The 21,872-nt window shown below is 51.1% G+C and overlaps 6 protein-coding genes across 6 annotated transcripts; 1 reads left to right on the top strand and 5 right to left on the bottom strand.

Annotated features, from left to right (window-relative positions):
* Window positions 1-353: 353 nt before the first annotated feature.
* Window positions 354-4,390, bottom strand: ALTATR162_LOCUS9065 (uncharacterized protein; the record flags this gene model as incomplete). The annotated part of the gene is made up of 4 exons (XM_043316698.1): window positions 354-377; window positions 432-1,145; window positions 1,195-4,313; window positions 4,360-4,390. The coding sequence occupies 4 exons, from the start codon at window positions 4,388-4,390 to the stop codon at window positions 354-356; spliced, it is 3,888 nt and encodes a 1,295-aa protein (XP_043172633.1).
* Window positions 4,391-5,105: 715 nt separating this feature from the next.
* Window positions 5,106-6,679, top strand: ALTATR162_LOCUS9064 (uncharacterized protein; the record flags this gene model as incomplete). The annotated part of the gene is made up of 2 exons (XM_043316697.1): window positions 5,106-5,959; window positions 6,007-6,679. The coding sequence occupies 2 exons, from the start codon at window positions 5,106-5,108 to the stop codon at window positions 6,677-6,679; spliced, it is 1,527 nt and encodes a 508-aa protein (XP_043172632.1).
* A 480-nt stretch (window positions 6,680-7,159) lies between these two features.
* ALTATR162_LOCUS9063 (uncharacterized protein) lies at window positions 7,160-7,822 on the bottom strand (the record flags this gene model as incomplete). The annotated part of the gene is made up of 1 exon (XM_043316696.1): window positions 7,160-7,822. The coding sequence occupies one exon, from the start codon at window positions 7,820-7,822 to the stop codon at window positions 7,160-7,162; it is 663 nt and encodes a 220-aa protein (XP_043172631.1).
* Window positions 7,823-8,072: 250 nt separating this feature from the next.
* Window positions 8,073-9,260, bottom strand: ALTATR162_LOCUS9062 (uncharacterized protein; the record flags this gene model as incomplete). The annotated part of the gene is made up of 4 exons (XM_043316695.1): window positions 8,073-8,377; window positions 8,443-8,676; window positions 8,742-9,048; window positions 9,099-9,260. 4 exons carry the CDS (start codon window positions 9,258-9,260, stop codon window positions 8,073-8,075), a joined length of 1,008 nt encoding a protein of 335 aa, XP_043172630.1.
* A 387-nt stretch (window positions 9,261-9,647) lies between these two features.
* ALTATR162_LOCUS9061 (uncharacterized protein) lies at window positions 9,648-11,453 on the bottom strand (the record flags this gene model as incomplete). The annotated part of the gene is made up of 2 exons (XM_043316694.1): window positions 9,648-11,341; window positions 11,390-11,453. 2 exons carry the CDS (start codon window positions 11,451-11,453, stop codon window positions 9,648-9,650), a joined length of 1,758 nt encoding a protein of 585 aa, XP_043172629.1.
* Window positions 11,454-11,795: 342 nt separating this feature from the next.
* Window positions 11,796-21,187, bottom strand: ALTATR162_LOCUS9060 (uncharacterized protein; the record flags this gene model as incomplete). Its single annotated transcript, XM_043316693.1, has 4 exons — window positions 11,796-12,974; window positions 13,027-14,160; window positions 14,769-17,910; window positions 17,961-21,187. 4 exons carry the CDS (start codon window positions 21,185-21,187, stop codon window positions 11,796-11,798), a joined length of 8,682 nt encoding a protein of 2,893 aa, XP_043172628.1.
* Between the last annotated feature and the right edge of the window lie 685 nt (window positions 21,188-21,872).

The raw sequence follows: 21,872 nt of genomic DNA, 5'->3' as shown, positions 1-21,872 counted from the left end.
AATTGGGCATCTCCGTAGCAATATGTTGTCATGGCAATAATTTGTAAGCTTCAGGCGGACGCGCAGTCGCCATCACGACTATTCAGCCGCGTCATGTCTGAGTGGGGCTGGATGAGATAGGCAGGTCGTTTCAGTATGTCACGGGAAGTCGCGTCACCACGAACGCATTAGGCATTGAAGACTTGGTTGCAGAATACGTGAGCACGTGAACATAGACAGTAGACTACAGTAGCTAACGATTTTCGCAAACCAGACGATGCACGAAAAAGGGTAACAAGGTATTATATGCAGAGTTCATAAAGAGACAACTATCATTAGCCGCAGAGAGCTTGTTGCGTGTTCATCTGGAGAGCTCAAGCAGGTTGATATCTCCTCAACTGTAACAGAATTAGCGAGTGTTCCATATTCATGTGAAAGAAGGAGCAACTTACATCTAAACTCAAATACTTGCTTGTCATCTTGCCCTGATCCCGCATAACACCTACCAGCGTCTCACTCTCTTGGAAGAATCCTGCCTTCAGAGAGATGACGATGAACTGCATACCGGGGCTAGCATGCTCTCGTACATACTTGGCTACTCTGCTGACATTGACGTTGTCCAGTGCTGCATCGACCTCGTCAAGGACGAAGAATGGCGAAGGCTGATAGCTGTGGATTGCGAACAGCAGAGCCAATGCGGCGATGGTTTTCTCACCACCGGACAGATGTTCCATATCGCGGAAACGCTTGAGCGGCGGCATGGCATGGTATTTGAGACCCGCAAGATATGGCTCCGTACTGTCTTCCATGTCAAGATAGGCTTGCCCTCCTAGCGGGAACTGTGGCGACTTTGTTAGGTCCTTGTAGGTACCGCCGATATTTTCAGAGATGTGGTTGAAAGCCTTCATGAAGAGGTCGTAGCGCTTGGTCTTCACTTCCTCGAAAGCCTTCTTTGCAGCTGCTGCGCGCTTGCGTGTCTCGGCGAATGCCTCATCGACAGCTTTGAGACGCGTTTCTGTTGCAGCGAGACGCTCGGCAGCGCGCATGTTGGGCGTAGCCTTGTTTATGTCGGTTTCGAGGGTCGTGATCACGTCAGTCAACTTGGATTCAACAGCCTTGAGCTTCTGGCTGGCCTGAGATTGAATGCGCTCATCTTGTTCATCCTCCTGCAAGATATTAGCAAAGTTTCAGTTAGAATCCAGCTTCAGTACATACACTCTCGAGTATCTCGACAACCTCCGTCTTCAACTCTTCGTCTAGCTCTTCGAAGTCGACGTCAATGCCGTAGTCATCCACTTCTGCGGGTTGTATTTGAGTCGAATCAGGATCCTCATCAATATCCATAGCGTCCGCATCCGGTCGCGGCATGTCGGTCATCGGTAATGATGTTAATGGTCTTGAGTTTTCTGTGAGCGGAATCTGAATCTCGTTCACTCGACATTCCTTGAGCACATTGTAGCGGTTCGTTGCGCTCGACTTGATATTCGCATCCTCTTGGTCAACCTCTTTTAGCACATTTTTGACCTTTTCGTTGCGCTGGTCCAGGGTACGCCGTGCCTCCTTGACAGCCGCAACTCGTTCAGCTAACTTCTGCTCCAAGCGTGCTCGCTGGTCCTGCAGCGTTTCCAGCTCGGCCTGGAGAACGTCCCGGGCGCTTTGTAGCTCTTCTCGCTTGGCTTCAAGCTCAGTAATGTCAGCAGTCTTGCGCTTGATCTCCTCCTCTGCTTGCTTGAGGCGTTCTTCAACACCCCGGTGAGATGAGTCGACCTGCTTCATCAGATACTGAAGCCTACTGCGCTGTTTGCTGAACTCGAGACGCTTCTCGGCTGCCTCTTGCTGGACTGTACCCTGCTGAGCTTCATAGTCGCGAATGGACTCGTAACCGAGGCGTTCGCAGAATGCTGCGAAGACCTGGTCGTTGACCTGGTTCACTGCATTTTGGTGGCTCTCGAGTTCTTCTTCTCGACTTTGTAGCCGTTGCGCCTGCTTTTCGTAATTGGGTCGAACACCCCTCAGCTCACTCTTGTGATGTGCTAACTCCTTCTTCACGCTCTCGATGTTGCGACCAAGTGCTCGGGCTTCCTCTTTAGCTTGAGCAATTTGCTCCTGTAGATCTAGCAGCTCGACTTCGAGAGTCTGTTCTTGGGTGTACTGTCGATCTTGCTTGGGAAGTGCACGAAGCTCCTCTTCGTATCTGTTTTTCTTGTCTAGAAGAGCCTGGTAGGACCGCTCGTCCCATTGTTGTTCGCTCGAATCGTCATCGCGGTCAAGCTCACCACCTGTCTGTGTTCCGCCTTTGCCAATGACACGACCATCCAAGGTAACCGCTTTTACCTCAATGCGCTTTTGATATCTGAGCTCTTTCGCGAGCTTCTCCGTGTTACAAATCATGGTGTTACCGCAGGCCGCAGTCATTGCTCGCTCATGCTTGGGCTCGTAGTTGATGCAGTCTATGGCGAGTCGCATGCCTTCGTGCATACCCTTCAGTTGAGGGTCTACAGCCTGGATCTGGATGGAATCCAATGGGTTGAAAGACATGACGCCGATGCGTTCTGCCTTGAGATACTCAATGCAGGATTTGGCGGTGGCTTCGGTGTCGACAATGACGGTATCCATCTGGTGTCCGAGCACGCGACCAATAGCCTTGCGATACTTTTGCATCTTGGGTGTGATAAGATCCTTGTATCGACCGTGTACCTTCTCGGATCCAAAGCGAGTCTTCAAGCGATCAATGGTTCTGCGAGCTTCTTGCTGCTTCCTTGACTCCCGACGACTGCCTTCGACAATGCTAAGCTGCTTCAGAACCTCCTGTAGCAGCTGGTTCTTTTCGTAGTATTGCATCTCGATCTGCTTTCGGTCGGCTCGCAGTCTGTCGAGTTCCTGCTGTTTGGCGACTCTTGCGCTTTCGAGGTCTTTGATTTGTGTCTTGGAAGCCTGCTGACGCTCCTCCAACTGACTGATGTCTGCATTCAGCTTCTCAACAGCCTTCTCATGGCTGTCAACGCTCTGCTGGAGATTCTTGACATGGTCCCTGTCTGTTTCAACTTCGCGCTTAAGCTTGTCTATCTGCATTTGATCTCCGTGTGTCCGCTTCGTAACATCACTGCGCAGTCGGCCGTATTCCTGGAGGTCCTGTTCAGAAAGCTCGCGGCCTTGGTTCTGAGCAGCAGCCTTGAAGTCATCCTCCCACTTCTTCTCGGCCTTTTGCACTAAATCAAGGTCCTTCTGACACTTTTCGACCGCCTTCTTTTCCGCGTCGCGCTTCTTCCGGAGCTCGTCGAGTCTGCTCTCATATTTTCGGCGGGTCTCGTTGGAAAGGCGAATCTTCTCTTCAATCGGCGCAAGCTCGTTGGAGGCGTCTTCAATCTCCTTCTCTTTGGCTTTGGTGTTGCGGTCGGTCTTGGTAAGATCTCGTCTGACCTTAGCCTCGGCCTGCCTTTCCGCCTCATGTCTTTGGTGATACTTCTCGACGCTGCGCTTATGTTCCTTGAGCTCTTCCTGATGGCTGGCGATTTTGTTCCGCGCCTTCTCCATAACTTGCTGGTACAGGTAGAGCTTCCAGAGATTCTTTGTGACGACGGCTTCGTCGCGCTCTGCAAGCTTCTTCTCGTATTCGTCAGCCTCGGCCTTTTGATCCTGGTATGTCTTGAGTTCTCCGTTGATGCCGCGACGCTCATGCAGATGTTTCGCGTTATCTTCGGTGGCGGCCTCGGACTCTTCCTTCAGACGATCGTACTCGGCCTTCTGCTCCAGACTGCCAGAGATGCGCTCAACTTGTAGTGTGAGCTGTTCCGGCGCCGTTGTCGCAAGTTTCTCGACGTCTCCCTGGAAGACGAGAAAATTCCTTGCCTTGACCAAGATGCTGTGCTCCTCAAGCGCCTCGCCATACTGCTTCTGGGTGACGACGCGGTTGTTAATGCGGTATTCGCTGGAGCCAGAGCTCGTAATGGCACGCTGCCACTCGTGTGTCTGTTCAGCATCGTCCTCGAAAACAGCCTTGACCCACGCATTCTGGGGATCGGTGCGCTGGGTGCTGGTTTGCGAATCGCCATTCTCCTGAGAGTCGCCATTGGAGTTGCCGTTCGCATCGCCATTCGCACCGCCGTCGGCTTCGGTTACGGTACCATCGGCATTGATCCTAGCTTCTTGAATGATCCTGCCACGGTAGACCATGTCCTTCAACTTCTCGGATCGCAGATGGGACGACCTGACTCCCAAGACGAAGGAGATGGCGTCCATACTATTCGACTTTCCGGAGCCATTGGGACCGATGATGGAGGTAAAGTACGAGTCGCCGAAGAGAAGGGTATGGCGTCCACGGTAGGACTTGAAGTCTGCGCATGTTTAGTATATGCAAACGAATGCGCGTCGGGGACTTACTGTATATCTCGAGTCGCACGAGCTTTCCCATGACTGCGGTTGGGCTGCGCGACACCTAGGATGGTGATTGCGCTACGACTTGTTGGCGTTGCGCGGTTGGATAGTCGCGGGGTGGGCCTGCCCGTGATTATCGTCGTGTTGGAGCGCGTGCTCGAGACGCGTTAAGCCCTGGGCCCAAAACGTGCTAGTGCCGATATGCACGAGCATGTGGGCCGCAGTGACGAAACCACGGCCGATAGGCAGGCAGGGGAGCTGACCACACCGACTTGGTCCTATACACAACATTTCCCTACACTGACCGAAATCTTTCGCTGTCCTGCGCCTATCTTATCAAGCAGCTATTCTAGCACCGCCTTTCCTCGTGACCACATCTAGTTCGCATGCCACCGGTGCCTGCGATGACGTTGTGAAACTTGCCAATCACCAGCTTGCATTCACCCACGACTTTTCTCCCCAGAGACTCCGAGACTGGCACAGAAGCACGATTCGAGAACCCCGCACACCACTTGCCTTGTCATGAGAGCATAGGGTCTGACTAGGTCTGATCCAAGCAAACCATTACCCACTGTAGGCCTTTTCCCTTTGATATACCTCCTCTCTCCCAAACATGGACTCTGGGCAGACTCGTCAAGATACATCAGCTAACAGCGATGATGGCTGCAGGCTCACCCCCGCGTCACTTCAAAAGACCCCTCCATCGCCGAACGCGCTCTAGTCTCGAGATCGTCCAGGAAGAGTTACCCACCATGTCAACCCCAGAGGATGCGGATGCAGGCGGTCTGCCCAAGTCGAGGTCAGAGCCGCAGCTTGGAGTCTCTGAATTATCCGCACGTCCAACACCAGGTGACTCCACACATGCCGGCTCTGCGCTGCTTGATGAGCCCGTCTCCTCATCTGCGAACCAACCACTCTCTACACCTGGTCTCTCCCGTTCCGCCTCATTCTCCAATAGCTCATACCACGATGACTCCGATTTCGAAGATGCTGCCTTCTTCCCGCCGGTCGAGAAGCTCACCATGTTCGACTTTGTCGAGAACCTCGCCCTATCGCAGCGCATCGAGAAGATCCAGAATTCCATAGCCTCTCAGACGGAGAAGATCAAGAACCAGGCCAAGAATCGGGGCATCACAAAAGACCGTGTTGTTGAAGAATGGCGACGGAGAGTCCCGTCCGAAGGGGAGCAGCTTGAGAAGTACAAGAGGCGTATGCGCCATTCGGTAGATCGCCTGAATCGCCGCTGGAACGAATCACTCACTGTCACCGCGCGCGAGAAGGCCTCTTTCATCGCCGCCGTTATGAACATCTTTGTGTCAGGATACCTGATCGGCTGCCACCCGGACCTACTTCCACACTGGTACACTGCTCAGCTGCTCTACTTCATGCCCCTCCGCTTCTTCACCTATCACAAGAAGGGCTACCACTACTTTCTGGCCGATCTGTGCTACTTTGTCAACATACTACTCGTTCTGAGTGTATGGGTCTTCCCGCAGTCTAAGCGCCTCTTCATCGCGACGTACTGCCTTTGCATGGGAAATAACGCTGTCGCTATTGTGATGTGGCGTAACTCGCTCGTCTTCCACAGCATGGACAAAGTGGTTAGGTTAGTGTATCGGTCCTACATCATTAAACTCATGCTAATATACGTAGTCTGTTCATCCACATCATGCCTTGCGTCACCCTGCACTGCCTCGTTCACTTGCTGTCGCCAGAATACCAGCAGGAACACTATCCCGCCATCTACGACATCCGCCACTCCGACCCATCTTCACCCCATCACTATAGTTTGCTGCAGATGATGCTGTGGGCCACTTTCCCATATGCTTTCTGGCAACTGAGCTACCATTTTCTCATCACGGTACGCCGTCGCGACAAGATTGCCGCTGGCCGACCCACTAGCTTTACATGGTTGCGGAAGTCGTACGCCAAAACATGGATCGGCAAGATTGTCCTCTCGCTTCCCGACTTTCTGCAGGAGCCTGCGTTTATGTTCATTCAATACAGCTATGCTGTCCTGACGATGCTACCCTGCCCAATCTGGTTCTGGTACCGCTGGCCCTCAGGCCTGTTCCTTAGCGTCGTTTTCATCTGGAGTGTCTACAATGGCGCCACCTACTACATCGACGTCTTCGGCAACCGATTTCAGAAAGAGCTTGAGCAGCTGAAGAAGGATATGGCGAAATGGCAGGCTTCGCCCGAAGGCGGTTTCACGCCCTTTACACCAATGGAGGGTGGGAATGAGAAGCAACTAGGTTATATCCCTCCACTAGAGGGCAGCACTGGCGTCAAGCCTGTGGATGGAGAGACAAGGGAGAGGAAATAGTAGGCTAACAACTTTCTTCAATAACAGATTCACGACGATTATTTAGCTGTAGGAGTCCACGATCACGTACTGTTTACACGATTCCGGAATGAGACGATCTAGAAGTTGATTTATATTAGGTAGTTTTCCTATGAGCTTTCCGATTTTGCTTCTAGATGCATTTGCATGCGTTTGACTTTCTGCATGGTCTAGACTGGTTGGTTGATATACCCCCTTTCCTTTGCTAAGTCTTGTTATTCTCAACCATAGCTTACATCTAATACTCAAGCACTATGTCATTGTCCCAATTCGGCTTCTTCACCATTTCCATACCCTCTTGTGTTTGTACTTTTTGCACCAAGTACCTGCTAACGAGGCAATATCCACACGGCTATCTATACCGATGCACCGTGCCTCGTTGCGCTACCAAGATGCATTTTCCTTGGTACTGACATGATTTGATCACCAAGGCCTGCAAGTCTGTCTACTTGGACGCGCATGCTACGAATACTCGCACCAAGGGGTTCCGATGTTGGCGCAGAATCCATGGCAGTAATCGAAATCGCAACAGGCGTCGGGTCGTAGTGCAGATGAAGATGGGGGTGGGGGTGCTTGACGGCCGCCCTTCATCTGTGGGTCCCAGCCTTGACGTCGCGCGCGACGTGGCTTGTCTACAGAATGCCAGGCGTCGAACGTAGATTTCGAGTCCATAGCGGCGTTGGGTTGCAGACCCCATTTCTTGAGCTCCAAGTGGCAGTCTGCAAGTACCATCTTATGCTCCAATCGCGAATAGATTTCTTGAAGCTTTTTGAAACGCTCTTCTTGCTCCTGCTTCTCTGCCACGGTTCCATGTCTGTTTACGTATCGTTGGATGCAGTAGTTACGCCATTTGTGTATCTCTTGGGCCTGTTTAGCGGCTGCAGCTTCTTCGGCTTCGCGCTGTCGGGTTACGGCATCTTCCCGTGCACGCTTTTCTTTGACTGCGGCTTCGACTTGAGCTACTCGAGTTGGGTCGCCTGCTATGATCCTGTTCAAGGTATTGTTTGTGGCTTGGTAAATGTCAGGATGGGGGATAGGACGTGTGTAGTGCGCTACCCCATTTGGATTGAACCAGTTGGTCGAGGTAGAGATGTATTGGCTGGGTTGATCATAAGGGTTCGTCATTTCGTATGCTATTCTCTCGTGTCGGTTGGGAGTTGTTGTTCGAGTTGTGAGGAGAGAAAATATCTAGTGTAGGGGGAATTTCTTATTATTATTTTATCTACTTGAGGATCCAAGCATGACGTTCACTAACTATGGTTCACCGTCTTGATTGTGACTGGACTTCGGTTCACAGCACACGTTCCCCACGGGAAACCCTTGGTTCAGCTGGTCTGTCATCCATATTTCACATCCTCGACCGCAAGCCTCAACCCTAGTGAAAGTACTTCCAAGTGACTCCACGAGTACCAGCCCAACCCTGATCCAATGCTTTCACAACCTTCTCGTCCAACGCCCCCTTTTCAAAATCCTTGAGGTTCATCTCCAACTGCTCCTTACTACTCGCTCCAATAATCACTTTATCACCAAACTCTTTCTTCAGCTGACTGTGGTGCATCATCCACCTAAGCGCTGTCTCGCTCTCCGTCTGGCCATCTGGCAGCTCGGAGCGCAAGCCCTCGATTGCAGTGAAGAACTCGTCGTTCCAGTAACGCGCGCGGTACATCTTCCCTTGCATACCTGTGAAATGTTAGACACCAAATATCCGACCCTTGTTACGACACAAGGGTGAGGCGGTAACTCACGATTTGGATCAAAACGACTGCCAGATTCAATGGTGCTGTCGTTCATATCGCGCTTGTACCGCGAGGTCAACCATCCGCCTGCTAATGGATTGAATGCGTAAAAGGACATATTGTACTTGCGCAGGCAAGGGAGGAGTTCGTGTTCGATGCTGCGGTGAAGAGCATTGTACACACCTTGGTATACACTAGGCAATTGGTATCCATTTGCTTTGCAGATCTCACATAGCGCTGCGACTGTTTATAGAAAAGATCAACAAGTTATACATGGGATAAAGCGAGTTGAAAAGTGGTTAACATACCTTCCCAAGACATGAAGTTACTCACACCCCATCGCTTGAATTTGCCCTCTCTTTGAAGATCGTTGACTGCTTTCGCGGTTTCTTCAAGTGGCACAGTACGATCTGGACCATGGAGATACCACAGATCCACCTGCTCACCTCCGAGAGCAGCCAGACTTTCATCCAGACTCTTGCGCATATCCTCCATCCTGGAATGCGTTTGTGCACGTCCGAAGAAGCCTGCAACGTTGGGAAAGAATTTGGTATCCATTGTTAAGCCTCTCTTCTGCCAGCCTAGTTTCTGGAGGTATTCTTCTGATGAGCCATCCTAGTTTTGTTAGCGGCAAAGTCTGGTCATGAGTGAGAGGTGATGCTCACGCCGTAGAAACGACTCGTGTCAACTTCGCTATGGCCGTAGGATTGGAACGTATCCAGGATAGATGCGCAATCTTCTAGGTTTGAGGTGCGGACTTGTTCTTCACCTTCGCGGCCAAAGGTCATACAGCCGAAAACGACGTTGAGAGGGGTTTTGGAAGACATGTTGTGTGAGAAGAGTGATTAGCTCGAGACTCGTTGTCGATTCTGGTATGGGAGATGTTGCCAAGAGGAAGTACTTATACTTCCAGCAACGACATCATGCTTACATACTTCTTTTGTGGAGAATATGGAGTTAAGTGTTCGCTGATATGCAGGGACTTGGCGGAGTTTGAGACGGAGACGGAGTTAAGGGCTGGTGGACAGCCGGACGTTGTTATCAAGGTATGCATTGTATTCGCCGAACATTTGGTATGGATTCAAACGTGATATACGAACAGACCAGCGATGTATATGTAGCGAAGTGTATTATGATTATAGTTGATTAGGCTGCATCAGTCCTCCAGATATTCATGATGCTGAGTCGTCCCTCTCCACCTCCCGTTTCAAGGTTTATCGCTTCCCACTGTCAGTCGGGAATCCATACTTGATGGGCACATCTTGCACATCGTTCTCCTCTCTCCACTGCAACCGATCAATATCACTCACACCTGGACCACGATATACGCTGCCGTAAAGACCACTCGCCCAGTCCTTACCCGGTCCCTCCTTCGTCTTCTTGGTCGCCTTCCGACTATACCACTTTCCATAAGCCAGTAGGTAATACAACCTGAAGCTCAAGAAAGCAAACTTGTCGCGTTCAAGATCAGCGGGGTACTGCGCACCAAGATCAACAGCCGCAGCAATGCCGCTCATGACAGCAACCTCGTGAGCATTGATGAGAGTCCACGCCGCAGCAAAACGAGTATGTTTCCGACCTTGCAGAAGCCACATCCACGGGACTACGAAAGCGTAATGCGTCCAGGAATGGCATAACTGGTGCCACCAATCCTTGCGAATAATTTTATCCTTGTTGATCTCATCGATGCTCCATAAATGGCTGTCTCGTGCCTTATTCAGATAAATAGTCTGGAAGATGTGCTTTTCAAAGGGAACTTCCGGAGGGAATTGACTTTGGTAGTTTGTGCAGTCAAAGCACATCTCGAGTTTTGATCGATCCTGGGGATACATTTTGATGTAGTACATTGGCTTGAATGACTTCTCAGCCATCGTGTTGCGCGCAGTTTGGTCGATGTTGGAAAGCTTTGTAACGGCTTTGTTTGGGTCGTAGAAGTTCTCGTAGTGCTTGTGCATATAGTCGGTATCCCAGTGGGTGACAGTGATGTCATCAGAGAACTTGGCGGAGCCAAGGACCTTCTTCTCGCGGAAGGAGGCTGTGGGTTCCAAGATACGCTTTGCTGTGTCGGCGAGCACGCAGAGAATCAGTTCGTCATAGTGCTCTTCCTTTTCCTGTGCATCTGGATCGGCATTGTGGTCGTTGTCGTATGGCACATTAACACTGTTGGGGTTGTGCGCATCAGGCATCGGAGTACGCTTGATCAGCCTTACGGTAACTCCGGTCTTGTCTCGCTTCATTACTCGCGTAATCTCCGTTGATAGCCTAACATTGACACCGCGCTTGAGCAGATCTTGCCTCCAGCGCTCATAAAACTCGCTGAACTTGGGGAACACAACCATGGGCGGCAGATTGCTAGCAACACTGTGCTTATCTCCCGGATACCACATTCCGTACGTTGGACTGGTGACGAGTCGTTCGAGAATGATGCTTGGTACATTTGGCGTTTCGTTTCCGGTTCCCAGGAAAAGTGCTATCATGGGCATGGCGACAGTGTTGGTGAACTCTTCAGAAAACCAGAACATCTTGAAAAGGATCTTGATCGGGATCAATGCGAAGAAAATCTCAAACCAGCGAACAATCTTAAGCATGGTGTGAAACTTCCTGATTTCCTTCTGATGTCGCGCAAGAAGCTCGGTTGGAAAGACGTTAGTCCAGAAGATGTCGTCTTTGCCAAACGAAACTTGGAGGTTTACCGGGTCCGCATGGTGGCCTTGTCTTGCGAACATTGTCATGGTGTGGTGGAAAATATAGCTTCCACCCTGAACACCTTGGTTTAGCCAGTCAGCTCCATGGCGTTCCTTGTCGACTCCAATGGAAAAGGCCTGGCCACCACAATAATCTACTGCATCGATAAGAGTAACGTCGAATTTGTCGGGATGTTCAGAAAGGTGGTGAGCGGCTGACATTCCTGCTTCCAATTAGCGACCATCAATACCAAAAAGCGCATTCAACGTACCAGCCGCGCCAGCTCCCACAACAAGCACCTTCTTCTTTCCATTCTTGTTGTTGCCGCCTGCCATATTCGTGGTGGGTAGAATAGGCTCTGTATCTTGCGAATGTGGCATCGAAATAAAAGGCTCAGCACTTATGCAACATATTGCAAGCAACGCGAGCTACCGCGGACCTGTATTTGTCTGCAGCTGTCACGACATCAATTGTGAATAAATGCGTCATGAAATCCTAATGCGGTTTGGGCCGATCTTGACTGACTGCGGCTATCGGACGATCGTGCATCGCCAAGAGCTCCTTAAACCTCGACACCACGCTATTTGATGATGTCATCTGCGCTTCAAAGACCATTCATGACGGCAAGATAAATATTTTCATACAGTTTACTTGGAGTGTAACCCGTGATATCGCGTTCATAGGGTGTGCATCCCCTTTAGCGCCCTGTTTGTCCAGTCGTCCACTACGTCACCCGTTGGGTCGCCTGCTGGATCACCCGCATTATCAGAACGTGTTGGAGGGTCCATAACGGGAAATGTCACTGGATGCGTCGCTTGACTCAGATCGAAGAAATCCAAGCCTAAATCTGCTGTCGCATCCGTATACCAATCGCCTCCTATGTCAAGTATGTCGGCATGTTCGTTCCTTTCATCATGCAGCATGTCCACTACAGCCTCCAGTGACGCATCGGGTGGTGCATCTAGTATAGTTGGTGAATCCATATCTTGACTGACACCCGTTATTCTGGCCAATTGCAGCGCAATCTGACCGAGGGTCTTGTATGTGGACGGGAGCTTCTGCTGCATTCCGCGGACCTGAGCAAGCACAGTACGCACAGTCGCTTTGCGCTCGATGTCCTTAGGTGAATCTGTTTGAACTTTGGGTCGAGCAAGGAAGTCGGCGCATACAATCAAGACGGCGTGGAATACGAAGAAAAAGTCTAGCCACGAGTAACCAATAATCTCGAAGATCCCAAGATCGATGCCAATCGTGATGCATTGGAGGCTCTTGTGCACCGACTCAACACAGTCCTCCGCAAGTATCAGAGTTGTCGGCCAATCTTCAGAAGCTTGAAATGCTTTGTTTTCCAAGAAGCAGACGTTGCTCTCAACTTTCTGTATGAGAAAGTCTCGGGAGATGACACAGCGTGTATAGTAGTAGTACATGTGCAGCAACAGTATCATTGCTTTCAGGTCTGTACCTCCTGGTGCCTGATCTAGGGACATGTGCGGAGGGATATTTGCGTAGAAGTTGTCGCATTCGCGAAGTAGGGTCATGGCAACAGCCAGCGTCGGCGAACGTTCTTCGGACGAGGTCTTGTCAAAGTAGGCACGTTGTCGGATACGGTACGATATAGATACGAGATCGGAGCAGAGGTTCATGAAAACTGCGGTGATGCGCGTTTGCTCGAGCATTGGTACATCAGGAACCTTCATCGATGTCTCTCGGTCGTCAATCACTGTTGGACGACCCAATATTCCACACAGTATCTTTTCGAATACGTAGATGGACCACCAGACTTGTCGGCGCACGTTTCGTTCGATGGGTTCAAAGTGTAAATTCGAGCTATCGCGATGCATTCCCATGGTAATTGCCTAGCGCTACATGTCAACAGAGGGCAAACACACTGTGCAGTAAGTAACGTACCATGCGCGCAGCAAGACCTATCAGTAGCCATGAGCTGCTCTTCTGTCCGACGTTGTGATGGTGCATGTTGAGAAGGACAAGGGCCTGGACGTTTTCCAAACGCGTCGCCGTCAAAAGTACACGAAAGTAGGTTTTGGCGAAAATGACAAGCTTGCGGCGAAGTGCTTGCATTTGGTCGACATCATTTGCTTTTGATTGTTGGCAACCGAAAGACAAGACCAAGGCTAGTGAAATTAGCCATCCCATGTCCTTGCATTCGTCAATGGATTCGCCCTTCCGTGAGTATGTAGCTTCCAGTTGCATCTGAAACATGGTTCTATTGAACAGGGGAAAGTACATGTGGATCTGATCAAAGTAGACTGCTACCAGGGCGTCAGTGATATGTTTGGGAGGAATCAAATCACCAATTGTATCTAGACGTGAAGTGCTATCCTGAAGTTGCGACGCATCATCCGATGCCTCCATCTCAGTCCGGGATCTCTTCCGACTTCCATGGCTCGAATTGGGGCGCTGGCTAGACGTGGGTATGGCAAACTCGTCTTCTGAAGGGTTTGTGCTACTGCGTTTCAGAGCTGACCCAGATCGACTCGAAGGATTTGAGGTGAACGACCGGAGTCCAGGAAAGTCTGCACCAGATACGGCTTTCCACCGGGACGCGAGTGCCCGTATAGTTGTTGCAAGCCGGAAGCTACTGGAAGGACCGAAATAATGCGAGGCGCCTCGATTTGTGCGAATGACCTCTTCTATCTGGGAAGATACTTGTTGAGTTACGGAAGCAGGTTGGCGTAGGCGCTCTTTGCTTGTAGACAAGGAAGATGTGCGGTGAGCAGAGTGCAGGGGATATGTAGTAGTGTGTGGGCCCAAGTATGTGGACTGGGCAACAGGTGGTGTTTGCAACGACCGATGCTGCTGTTGTTGCTGTTCCGAAGAAGACGCCAGTCTGTCGCTACTGCCATTGCTGAAGATATCTGCAGGTGTATAGTCGTCGCTCGCCGGCATCGCTATGTTGCTTGCCGTGGCGATCTTGAACAGGGTCTCTGTATCCTGAACATTCTCATCTGGAAAAAGCCCTTTGACTAGCGACTCAAGAGCTCTGTAGCGTAGGCTGAGCGTCTCCACACTGCCATACACCCTCTGTTTACGCGGTAGCTTGGATTCACACACTACACCGTTCGCCTTGCAGTCCGCACAAGGCACCTCGGCATTCTCGCGAATGCACCGTGCCCGTCGGGTTTTGCAGCGGTCGCAGCTCACGAGCGCACGCTTTCGAGATGACCCTGACCTGGCCGGACGTTCGGCCATTGCTTTCGACGTCGTTGCGAACAAGACTGGAAACTGTAGCGGACGTATTGACGCGCTGGAGATTGTGGAGTTCCGAGGATGCGAAGATCGCATGATCATGTCGCTTCCGTTGACAGAAACCGTGGCCTTGTCCTGTCATGAGACCATCGGAGTTGCTTCCGTGAGAAAGCAGCCGCGCGTCATAATAAAGTTTACTGATCGAGACCGAATTGGAAAGATCTTCTATTGTGCTTATCAAAACATGGAAGTCTCGCGTACTCTATTCGTTGGTTTCTTCTGTAGTCGCCTCATTTCACCTTGCTACACTAGTCCAGATATACTGGAATTCCGTATACAACAGCAGCAGCCCCATTCAGATACCGCAAGTAACAAGCTTTTCTCGCATCTCGCACCGCCTCATCTAATCCAATTCCCCGTTGCCTGTTCTCCCCCACATTTACATGATCATCTGCAAGCTTCGCAGACTTTTTTCCCTTTTTTGCACTCTCCGCACTCCTCACACCCTCTACCTCGTCAACCAACTGCGCAACTCTACTCTTGCCTTTGCCCTTCTTCGCAGGAGTTTTCGCAGGCGTCTTGGACGGCGGTGTGTCTTCTTGTGCCTCAGGCCACAGTCCCCATAGTTCCCCTGCTTTAATGGCGAAGCGATCGCAATCCTTGTCAGTAACGTCCCACAACATGCCAAGTACTGCTGGCGCGCCGGCGGTGAGATACGAAGCAAGCATACCCGAAGGTTCGAAAATGCCATTTTCGGTAAGATGTACAGACGAGCAGCCAAAAAGTAGCGTGGTCGCACAGCCTGGTTTTCGTTCCCCTTCATCCTGTTCACCGGGATACAGACGACGCACCGATTTCGACTTGACGTATTGTGCACCGCTGCCATGACCAAAGTACAAAACCAAGTCTTTCTCTCGCAGCGAGTCTTCAAACTCTTTCTCTGACGGCGGGCGGTTGGCAATGTGATTCCAAGAACCTGCAAGTTCGTCTAGACGTGGTTTGATGGTTTTTGAGGTATGGGCCAAGTCTCCCGACGGATTTAACATGCTTGTACCTCCCGTACTTGTAGATATGTAATGGCCCGGGGCAGCATCTTGCAGAGTTGCTGAAGATCGAGCAGAAAGTATTCGCTCGCGAAGAGCGGCAAGGGAAGGCAATCGCGAGATAGAAAATTGTTCAAGACAAGGCAGCGACTCCCATGGGAACGCATGCAAGTTGTTGTCTAAGATGAGTATCGTATGACGAGAGGCAGCCTCAAGCTTATGGGACGCGCTGTGATACGCGCGTAACGCTTCATGCGTCTCCACGACCATTGCGTCAAAGTCGAGCTCGTCGTATGCATTGCGTTCGCCGTTGAATTGAAGGATATCCACAACAAAGTATATGAGGTCCATCAGCGCTTCGTCCAGATCAAGGTCCTCATTGGTAGCGTCGCCTAGCCCAATGAACAATTCCAGTACTCGTGTATCCAGCACTGGTCGCTTCTGGGTGCTCTTCTTCCTACGAGATGGCAGGTGTTCGTTGAGTACATCCTCCAATGACTTCCGGAATCGAGCAAGAAGAGCTGGCTGTCTTTCGTGTTGTGAGAAAATACCTTTGAAGCCACCGAGCCAGATGTTTTCCATGTTGATTAGAAGCTCGCGAAGCCGGGTGTCGAGGGCCTCACGTTCAGCCCACCACTGGTGTCTCGCTTCCCTGGAAGTCATGTCCTTGGCCGATCGAGTACTGAAATCACTGAGCTCGACGATCTCATCAAAATCCCTCTTCCCATCCTCAAAAGAAAACTCTTCTTCATCCATCTCGCGGGAAGCGTGACGGGCAAGCGGAAGGCGTAACACGAACGGGGACATGCCACTCTCAAATCGGGTGATGAACAACTCATCGCGTGCCTCACTAAGCGCCAGCGATACAGCAGACCAGGTTTCTGGGATGATGTCAACATACTCTTTTTGGAAACTGGATACCGAGCTGAAGGCAAAATGTGACGGGTCAGAGGTTGGCCATCGCAAACAATCATCACGCGAGAGCTGCTCCTTCTCCGCCTCTGTCGACTCTTGCACAAGCCGCAAGGCATTGACTTTGGGAAGTTCGCTCATGTATGCCGCGTACAATGGGTGGAGCGAGCCTGGCAGCTCTGTTCCCGAGACTGCCGACATCAACACAGTGACATGACCCAACGCCATGGAGGTTTGACGAAAGAGATGGTTTGATCCATTAGTAGCACACAGGGAGTGTGCTTCAACTAGCCGTGCACGTGCGTCACGAAGCGTGTCCATGAAATCCACCTTGGTTTGCTTTTTTGCTCGACCACTTTTAGTAGTAGCTGAAGTTGCGAGAGCACCCTTCTTGGTCGTTGCGGTGTCGAGACCAAAAGCAGGGAAAGCAATGGTCGACTCTGGTAGAGTGTTCACGGTGAAGTCTTCAGCAATTTGCTTTGCGCTCTGTGCGAGCTTCGCTTTGAAGATAGCCCACATGTGTGACACCTCCTGGTTTAGCCCGGTCTGGAGCTGCTCCGCTTCACCAAGAATACTCAGGGCTTTTGCGAGATCATCGTGGAGTAGGTTCGCTAGGACAGCTCGGTCTCTCATGCTCGCCTGGAACACGTGTAGCGCAGAACACTGGTCGGTTATACTGGGTGTTTCCAAGGCTGTGGGCTTTCCCGCTTGACGTTTGGTCCTTGGAACAGTCTTTGCAACTACTTCCGTGGCCTTGGCGCGAGCGCTGGCGGTAGTTCTTATGGCTGCTCGCGGTGCAGCCTTTACTGCAGCTTTGCGACCTCTTATGGCCGGCTTCTTGATATTCTCCGTGGTCTCCAAGGTCATAGACGAGACCTGATCCGCAAGCGCGTCGACCGAGGGCGAGAAAGTTTCTAGAGTCTTGATGTACGATGGCGAACTCAGCTCTTCGAGGAGTTTCTCCATGCAGTCGTAAGACTGTATCTCCTGCTCATATTGACCGTTCCAGTGATGCATCCTAGCCACGGCTGAATGATAACCTGCAGTAGACAGGCATTTCCGGGAAAGATAAGGACTCAGAGATTTGAGGATCGTCTCGGCCTTGTCAGACCTGCCGCTCTGAGCCCAACAGTCAGCGCGCCAGCTGGCATTGTCTGTGATCAGAGTTGCAGATCCTGTAGCTGCAGCAACCTTCTCAGCTTGTTCAGCAACATGGATGGCTTCATGCAATAGACCTTGGTGGGCGAAAATCTGAGATTGCTGCATTAGTGCCCGATACAACGCAGGAACCAGGTGCCAGAAGTCAGGTCCGTTGAGAGCATCATGTGTTACAGACATGACAATAGGCGCGACAGGTTCCGCATTCTGCACAGGTGTTATCTTCTTCGCGCTAGCCCGTGATTCGAGGGCGGCCCAAATGCGGCGATTGATTGTCACGCACTGCCTCGCATGCCGAGCTGCTGCCTTGTATGATCCTGTAGCTGTGGCGAGAAGCGACTGGACATAAGCGGCAGCCGCCACTATCTTGTTGAATCGCAATCTGCCGGAGAGCGTCGTTGTGGGCTTTGCAAGATCCATGAATTGGCGATCGTTGAGCGCAAGAGATTGAGCATTGGTCATCGTAGTCAAGCTACGGATTGTTAATATGCTTTCGTCAACATGATTCACTTCGTTACATACCATTTTGTGGTGTTCCCAATAGCCACAAGATACTCGGCGTATGCCATGTGCCATTGCAACTTGACCTCCACAGATGAAGTCGGGCGTTCGATCAACGTCTCGGCCCTGGCTAGAGCTAACCCTGCTTTACCGGTATACCCAAGGTGAAGAAACTGCAGGCCGAGGGCACATAACGTGGCGGTGAGCTCGGATGCATCGGACCCGTTCTGAAGCTCCAGAATCTTAACCAGAAGATGCAGAAGGGGTAATGCAAGATACTCCTCTCCTTTCGCGTTGAGGTATTCAAGGCATACTTGGAGATCTTGCAGCCAGGATTCAGTATTCTCGACACGATCTGTGAGTGCCTCCCATGCGGAGGTAGAGCTAACGAGTGACTCCCACGTTGCGAAACACTGTTGGAAGGTCAATGTGGGAGGAGAAGACTGCTGCATCGAAGACTTAAGGTCGCGAAGCGCTTTTAGATGAACTTGATAGCGTCCTAATGCTTCGTCTTCACCACATGCTGTTTGCATCTCACCATCATCTGTGGCGTTAAAGGGCGTTGACTCCTGAGACAATATCTGCGGGTTCTGTTGAGAGAGCTGAAGAAGCGTGACAAAGAGTCTGAGACGTCGAATCGGATAAGTTTCTGCCACGTAAACCTGTCGCAGTCTTTCTACCAGAATACGTATTGACTGGTCAAGGCTTGAGTCCCACTGTCGATTCTTAGCCAAAGTTCGTAGGTAGAAGCCAAGCTGTAACTCCAAAATGGCTCCTCTAGTTCCTGGTTCTAGCTCATCATCGTCGTAGAAAGCTACTTCGCCTGCCTCCTGAGGACCAGATGTGACGAAGGAGTGATGCAATGTCTTCAATACCCGAACGAGAGCATTAAACGGTCCCTCACTACTGAACACAATGTGCAAGGAGGATGTTGACGTCTTCTCCGAAAGCTGCTGCAGCACATTGTCGGTGAGATGACTTCGAATGCATTGTCGGAAAGCGTTACGAGAGCTATCGATATGGTTCAAATCCTCCAAGGTCTCGCCCAAGTTTTCCAGCTTCATTGACAGGAGTCCGCTTTCTCTCTCGGGTGGCGAACGAGATTGCACAAGGTCGATTGAGCGCTGCATAGCTACAACAAGAGCTTCGGGTTTGCAGCGCGCTCTTCGTAGCTGCAGATACAAAGACCAGTATGCGTTTGATAGCTTGACCATATACGCGCCCACGAGGGAGATGTTCTCTTCACCAGAGAGTGTACCGTGTCCGATCTCTTCTTCAAACCGACGTATGATATGTGAGCATTCCTGGAGGATAGTATCCAACTCCTTCCATTGGTCTAGTGTCTTTATTGTTTGCTTGCAACATGCCATCAAAGAGTCAACCACACTCTTGGCACATTTCCAGGCAAGAGCTACTCGTTCCTGTTTTCGGTTTTGCGACTTTGTGTCTGTTTCACTTGACGATGCAGTTCCGAGGAATCTGGCAAAGAAATGTACACTAGCTGCAATGATGGGTACGGCATGCTGTTCGGTTGAAGTGCTCTCAGAGCTTTCTGTAGCTTTCGACATGCTTGTGATAAGTAATCGTGTTGCTGCGCGTCGCAGTGCATTCACTTCAGCGAACAAAGTCTCCAAATCAGACATTGATCCACCCAAAGCTCCATCCAAGATCCGAAGTGCAGTGGTGATGGTCTCGTCTAAGTCCGATTTCTTCTCTCCTTTCACGTATGCCTCGAGAGTGATTGTGGCGACTCGTATCGCGCGTGTTGTTTGCTTTGCTGCGGACGTATTGGAGCTCGTCGTCTCTTTTGACGACCCCAGCCATCGAAGAGCCTGATCAGACAAGTCCGCAGCTTGCGCAAGAGAGGAGAGAGTCTTGTTTGCTGCCGCCAGTGAACTGGGCTCGCCTGGGAACCCTGCCAAGTCAACGTACAAGGTCTCGGCGAGTTTGTACTTCTTAGTTGGGCTGAGCTGCGATCTGCGGGCGAAAGCAACTAAACATTTCGTAAACGGTTCGGAAAGCTCCCGGTCTACATTGGCTTGATGCTTGACAAGACTCCACCACTTCTTTCGAATGCTGAAAGCCAGGTGCTGTAACAGGAACACGGTCTCCGCAGATGGTTGTAGATTGTTTGCGTCTTCTGCGGTCGATATGCTCGGACATAGGGAGAGAACCGTCTGTGCCAGTGACTCGAGCTGTCTCGCTGCCTTCGCTTGGCCGTTCGAAGTCTTCGCAGTATGCAAGAGCAGGTTCGCTGGCGACGAAGGGTTGGTCATTTTTAGAAACTCCCAAGTGGCTTCAACAGTCCGAGGCCTCTTCAGCTTTGCGATGATGCGCAACGTGTATATTTGCAAGTTCGCTACTAGTGGCACAGCAGGGCTCTTTAGGTCGATCGCTGCAAAGTCGAGAAGGGAGGCAAGGCTCTCTTTCTCTGCAGTTCCCTGTAGTTGTTGCTGTAGGCCAGACTTGGGCTCCTCTCTCCCCGTATCCTGCCCAAGATATCTCTCCAACTTCCTTTTCAATCCTCTCAACTCTTTGACTGCTATATTGTCTAGGCCCAGTGCGACGAGCTTTCCAATAAGCACGAGCACACCATTTTCGTACTGTAGTTCTTGCGAGTCCTTCCCCAAAACCTTTTGTGCCTCTGGTGTACCCAAATATGCAAATGCGGTTCTTGCGCATTCGGCTGTTGCGAGAAGGCCAGGGTCTGGACCTGGTGAGAGGAAGGAAGAATAGGAAGATGACCGCCGAGGGACGCGTTTTTCAGGTGAGTTGTTGATTTGCGAGACGGACCGTTCCCTAAGAGGCTTTTGTGACACAGAGGAGCTCGTTGTATGACCGAGTCGCGGTCTCGCAGGCTTGCGCGCATTTTCGGCAGGCGTTGGCTTCGATTTGGTAGGGGGACGGGCAGCAATTACAGGTTGTGGCTTCTTCAGCGCATCGGCGAGCGTCTGAAGCGTCGTGTTGGCGACCTCAGTCGCTAGTATGTACTTCTCCTTGGGCGCAAGGGTTGAGTTCTTCTGCTTTGTGATATCCGCTGACGCCGCAGCCGTTGCTGTCGCGCCTCTCCTCCGTGCGGGAGGCTGAACTTTGGCTCTAACATTCTCCTTTTGTGGTGCATCCTCTTCCTTTTTTGACAGCAAGTCCTGAAGTGCAGTCGCTGTGGCATTTGTGCATGTGGAGATTGACCGTAAGTCCGCCTTGATTCGATCGGTGCGCGTGCGCGTCGTCTCGTCTTTCGTTGCCATTTTCGCAGGTCCGGGGGGAATCTTCGTATTCGTGACGTTTCATGGGGTCCGTAGATTATACATTAGTAAGAAGACGGGTGCGCTGGTAGGTATGATATCGTTCAATGTGGTCGCGGTTGGGCTCAAAGGCCGCGGCCAAACAACTCCAAAACACGCTACCGCATCCGGTTAGCGTCGGTCTGCGTCCAGCCCTATCATTGAGAAGGCGCGACCGACCGTTGAACTCTTGGACGGATGTTCAGTACCACCACAAAATTCACTCAATTCGCGCTATGTTCACGACAGCTGCAATGACGTTATCTCGATTCAGGTACACTAACAACCATGAGATTTACCGCACCAAACTCAATAGACTTCCGCTTTTGTGAATCAACTCTACAAGTATTGTACAGTGCACAATGGTACACAGACAAAAGTTAACACGAAACACATCCTAGCCATTCTGTCTCCTTGCGCAAAAGATATGGCGATGCTACAAGCGACTATCTCAGAGTCTTGGAGCGACCCTCGAGTAGTGATGTGTGCATGCGTCATTGGCATATCACAGTAATGCTTCGATCGGTTGGATGATTCATCTGGACCTTCCTAGAAGTTCTAGACATGTATTGTGTAAGCACAGACTGTAGTAAAGCTGGAGCTTACCTCGAGGGTGTCGCGCATTGGCTATGGTGACAACACTAAACCT

This window comes from Alternaria atra (genome assembly GCF_907166805.1).
Source record: "Alternaria atra isolate CS162 genome assembly, contig: 29, whole genome shotgun sequence".
Taxonomy (NCBI): Eukaryota; Fungi; Ascomycota; class Dothideomycetes; order Pleosporales; family Pleosporaceae; genus Alternaria; species Alternaria atra.
The sequence above is the reverse complement of the archived record's forward strand: the minus strand, read 5'-3'. Positions and strand labels throughout refer to the sequence as shown.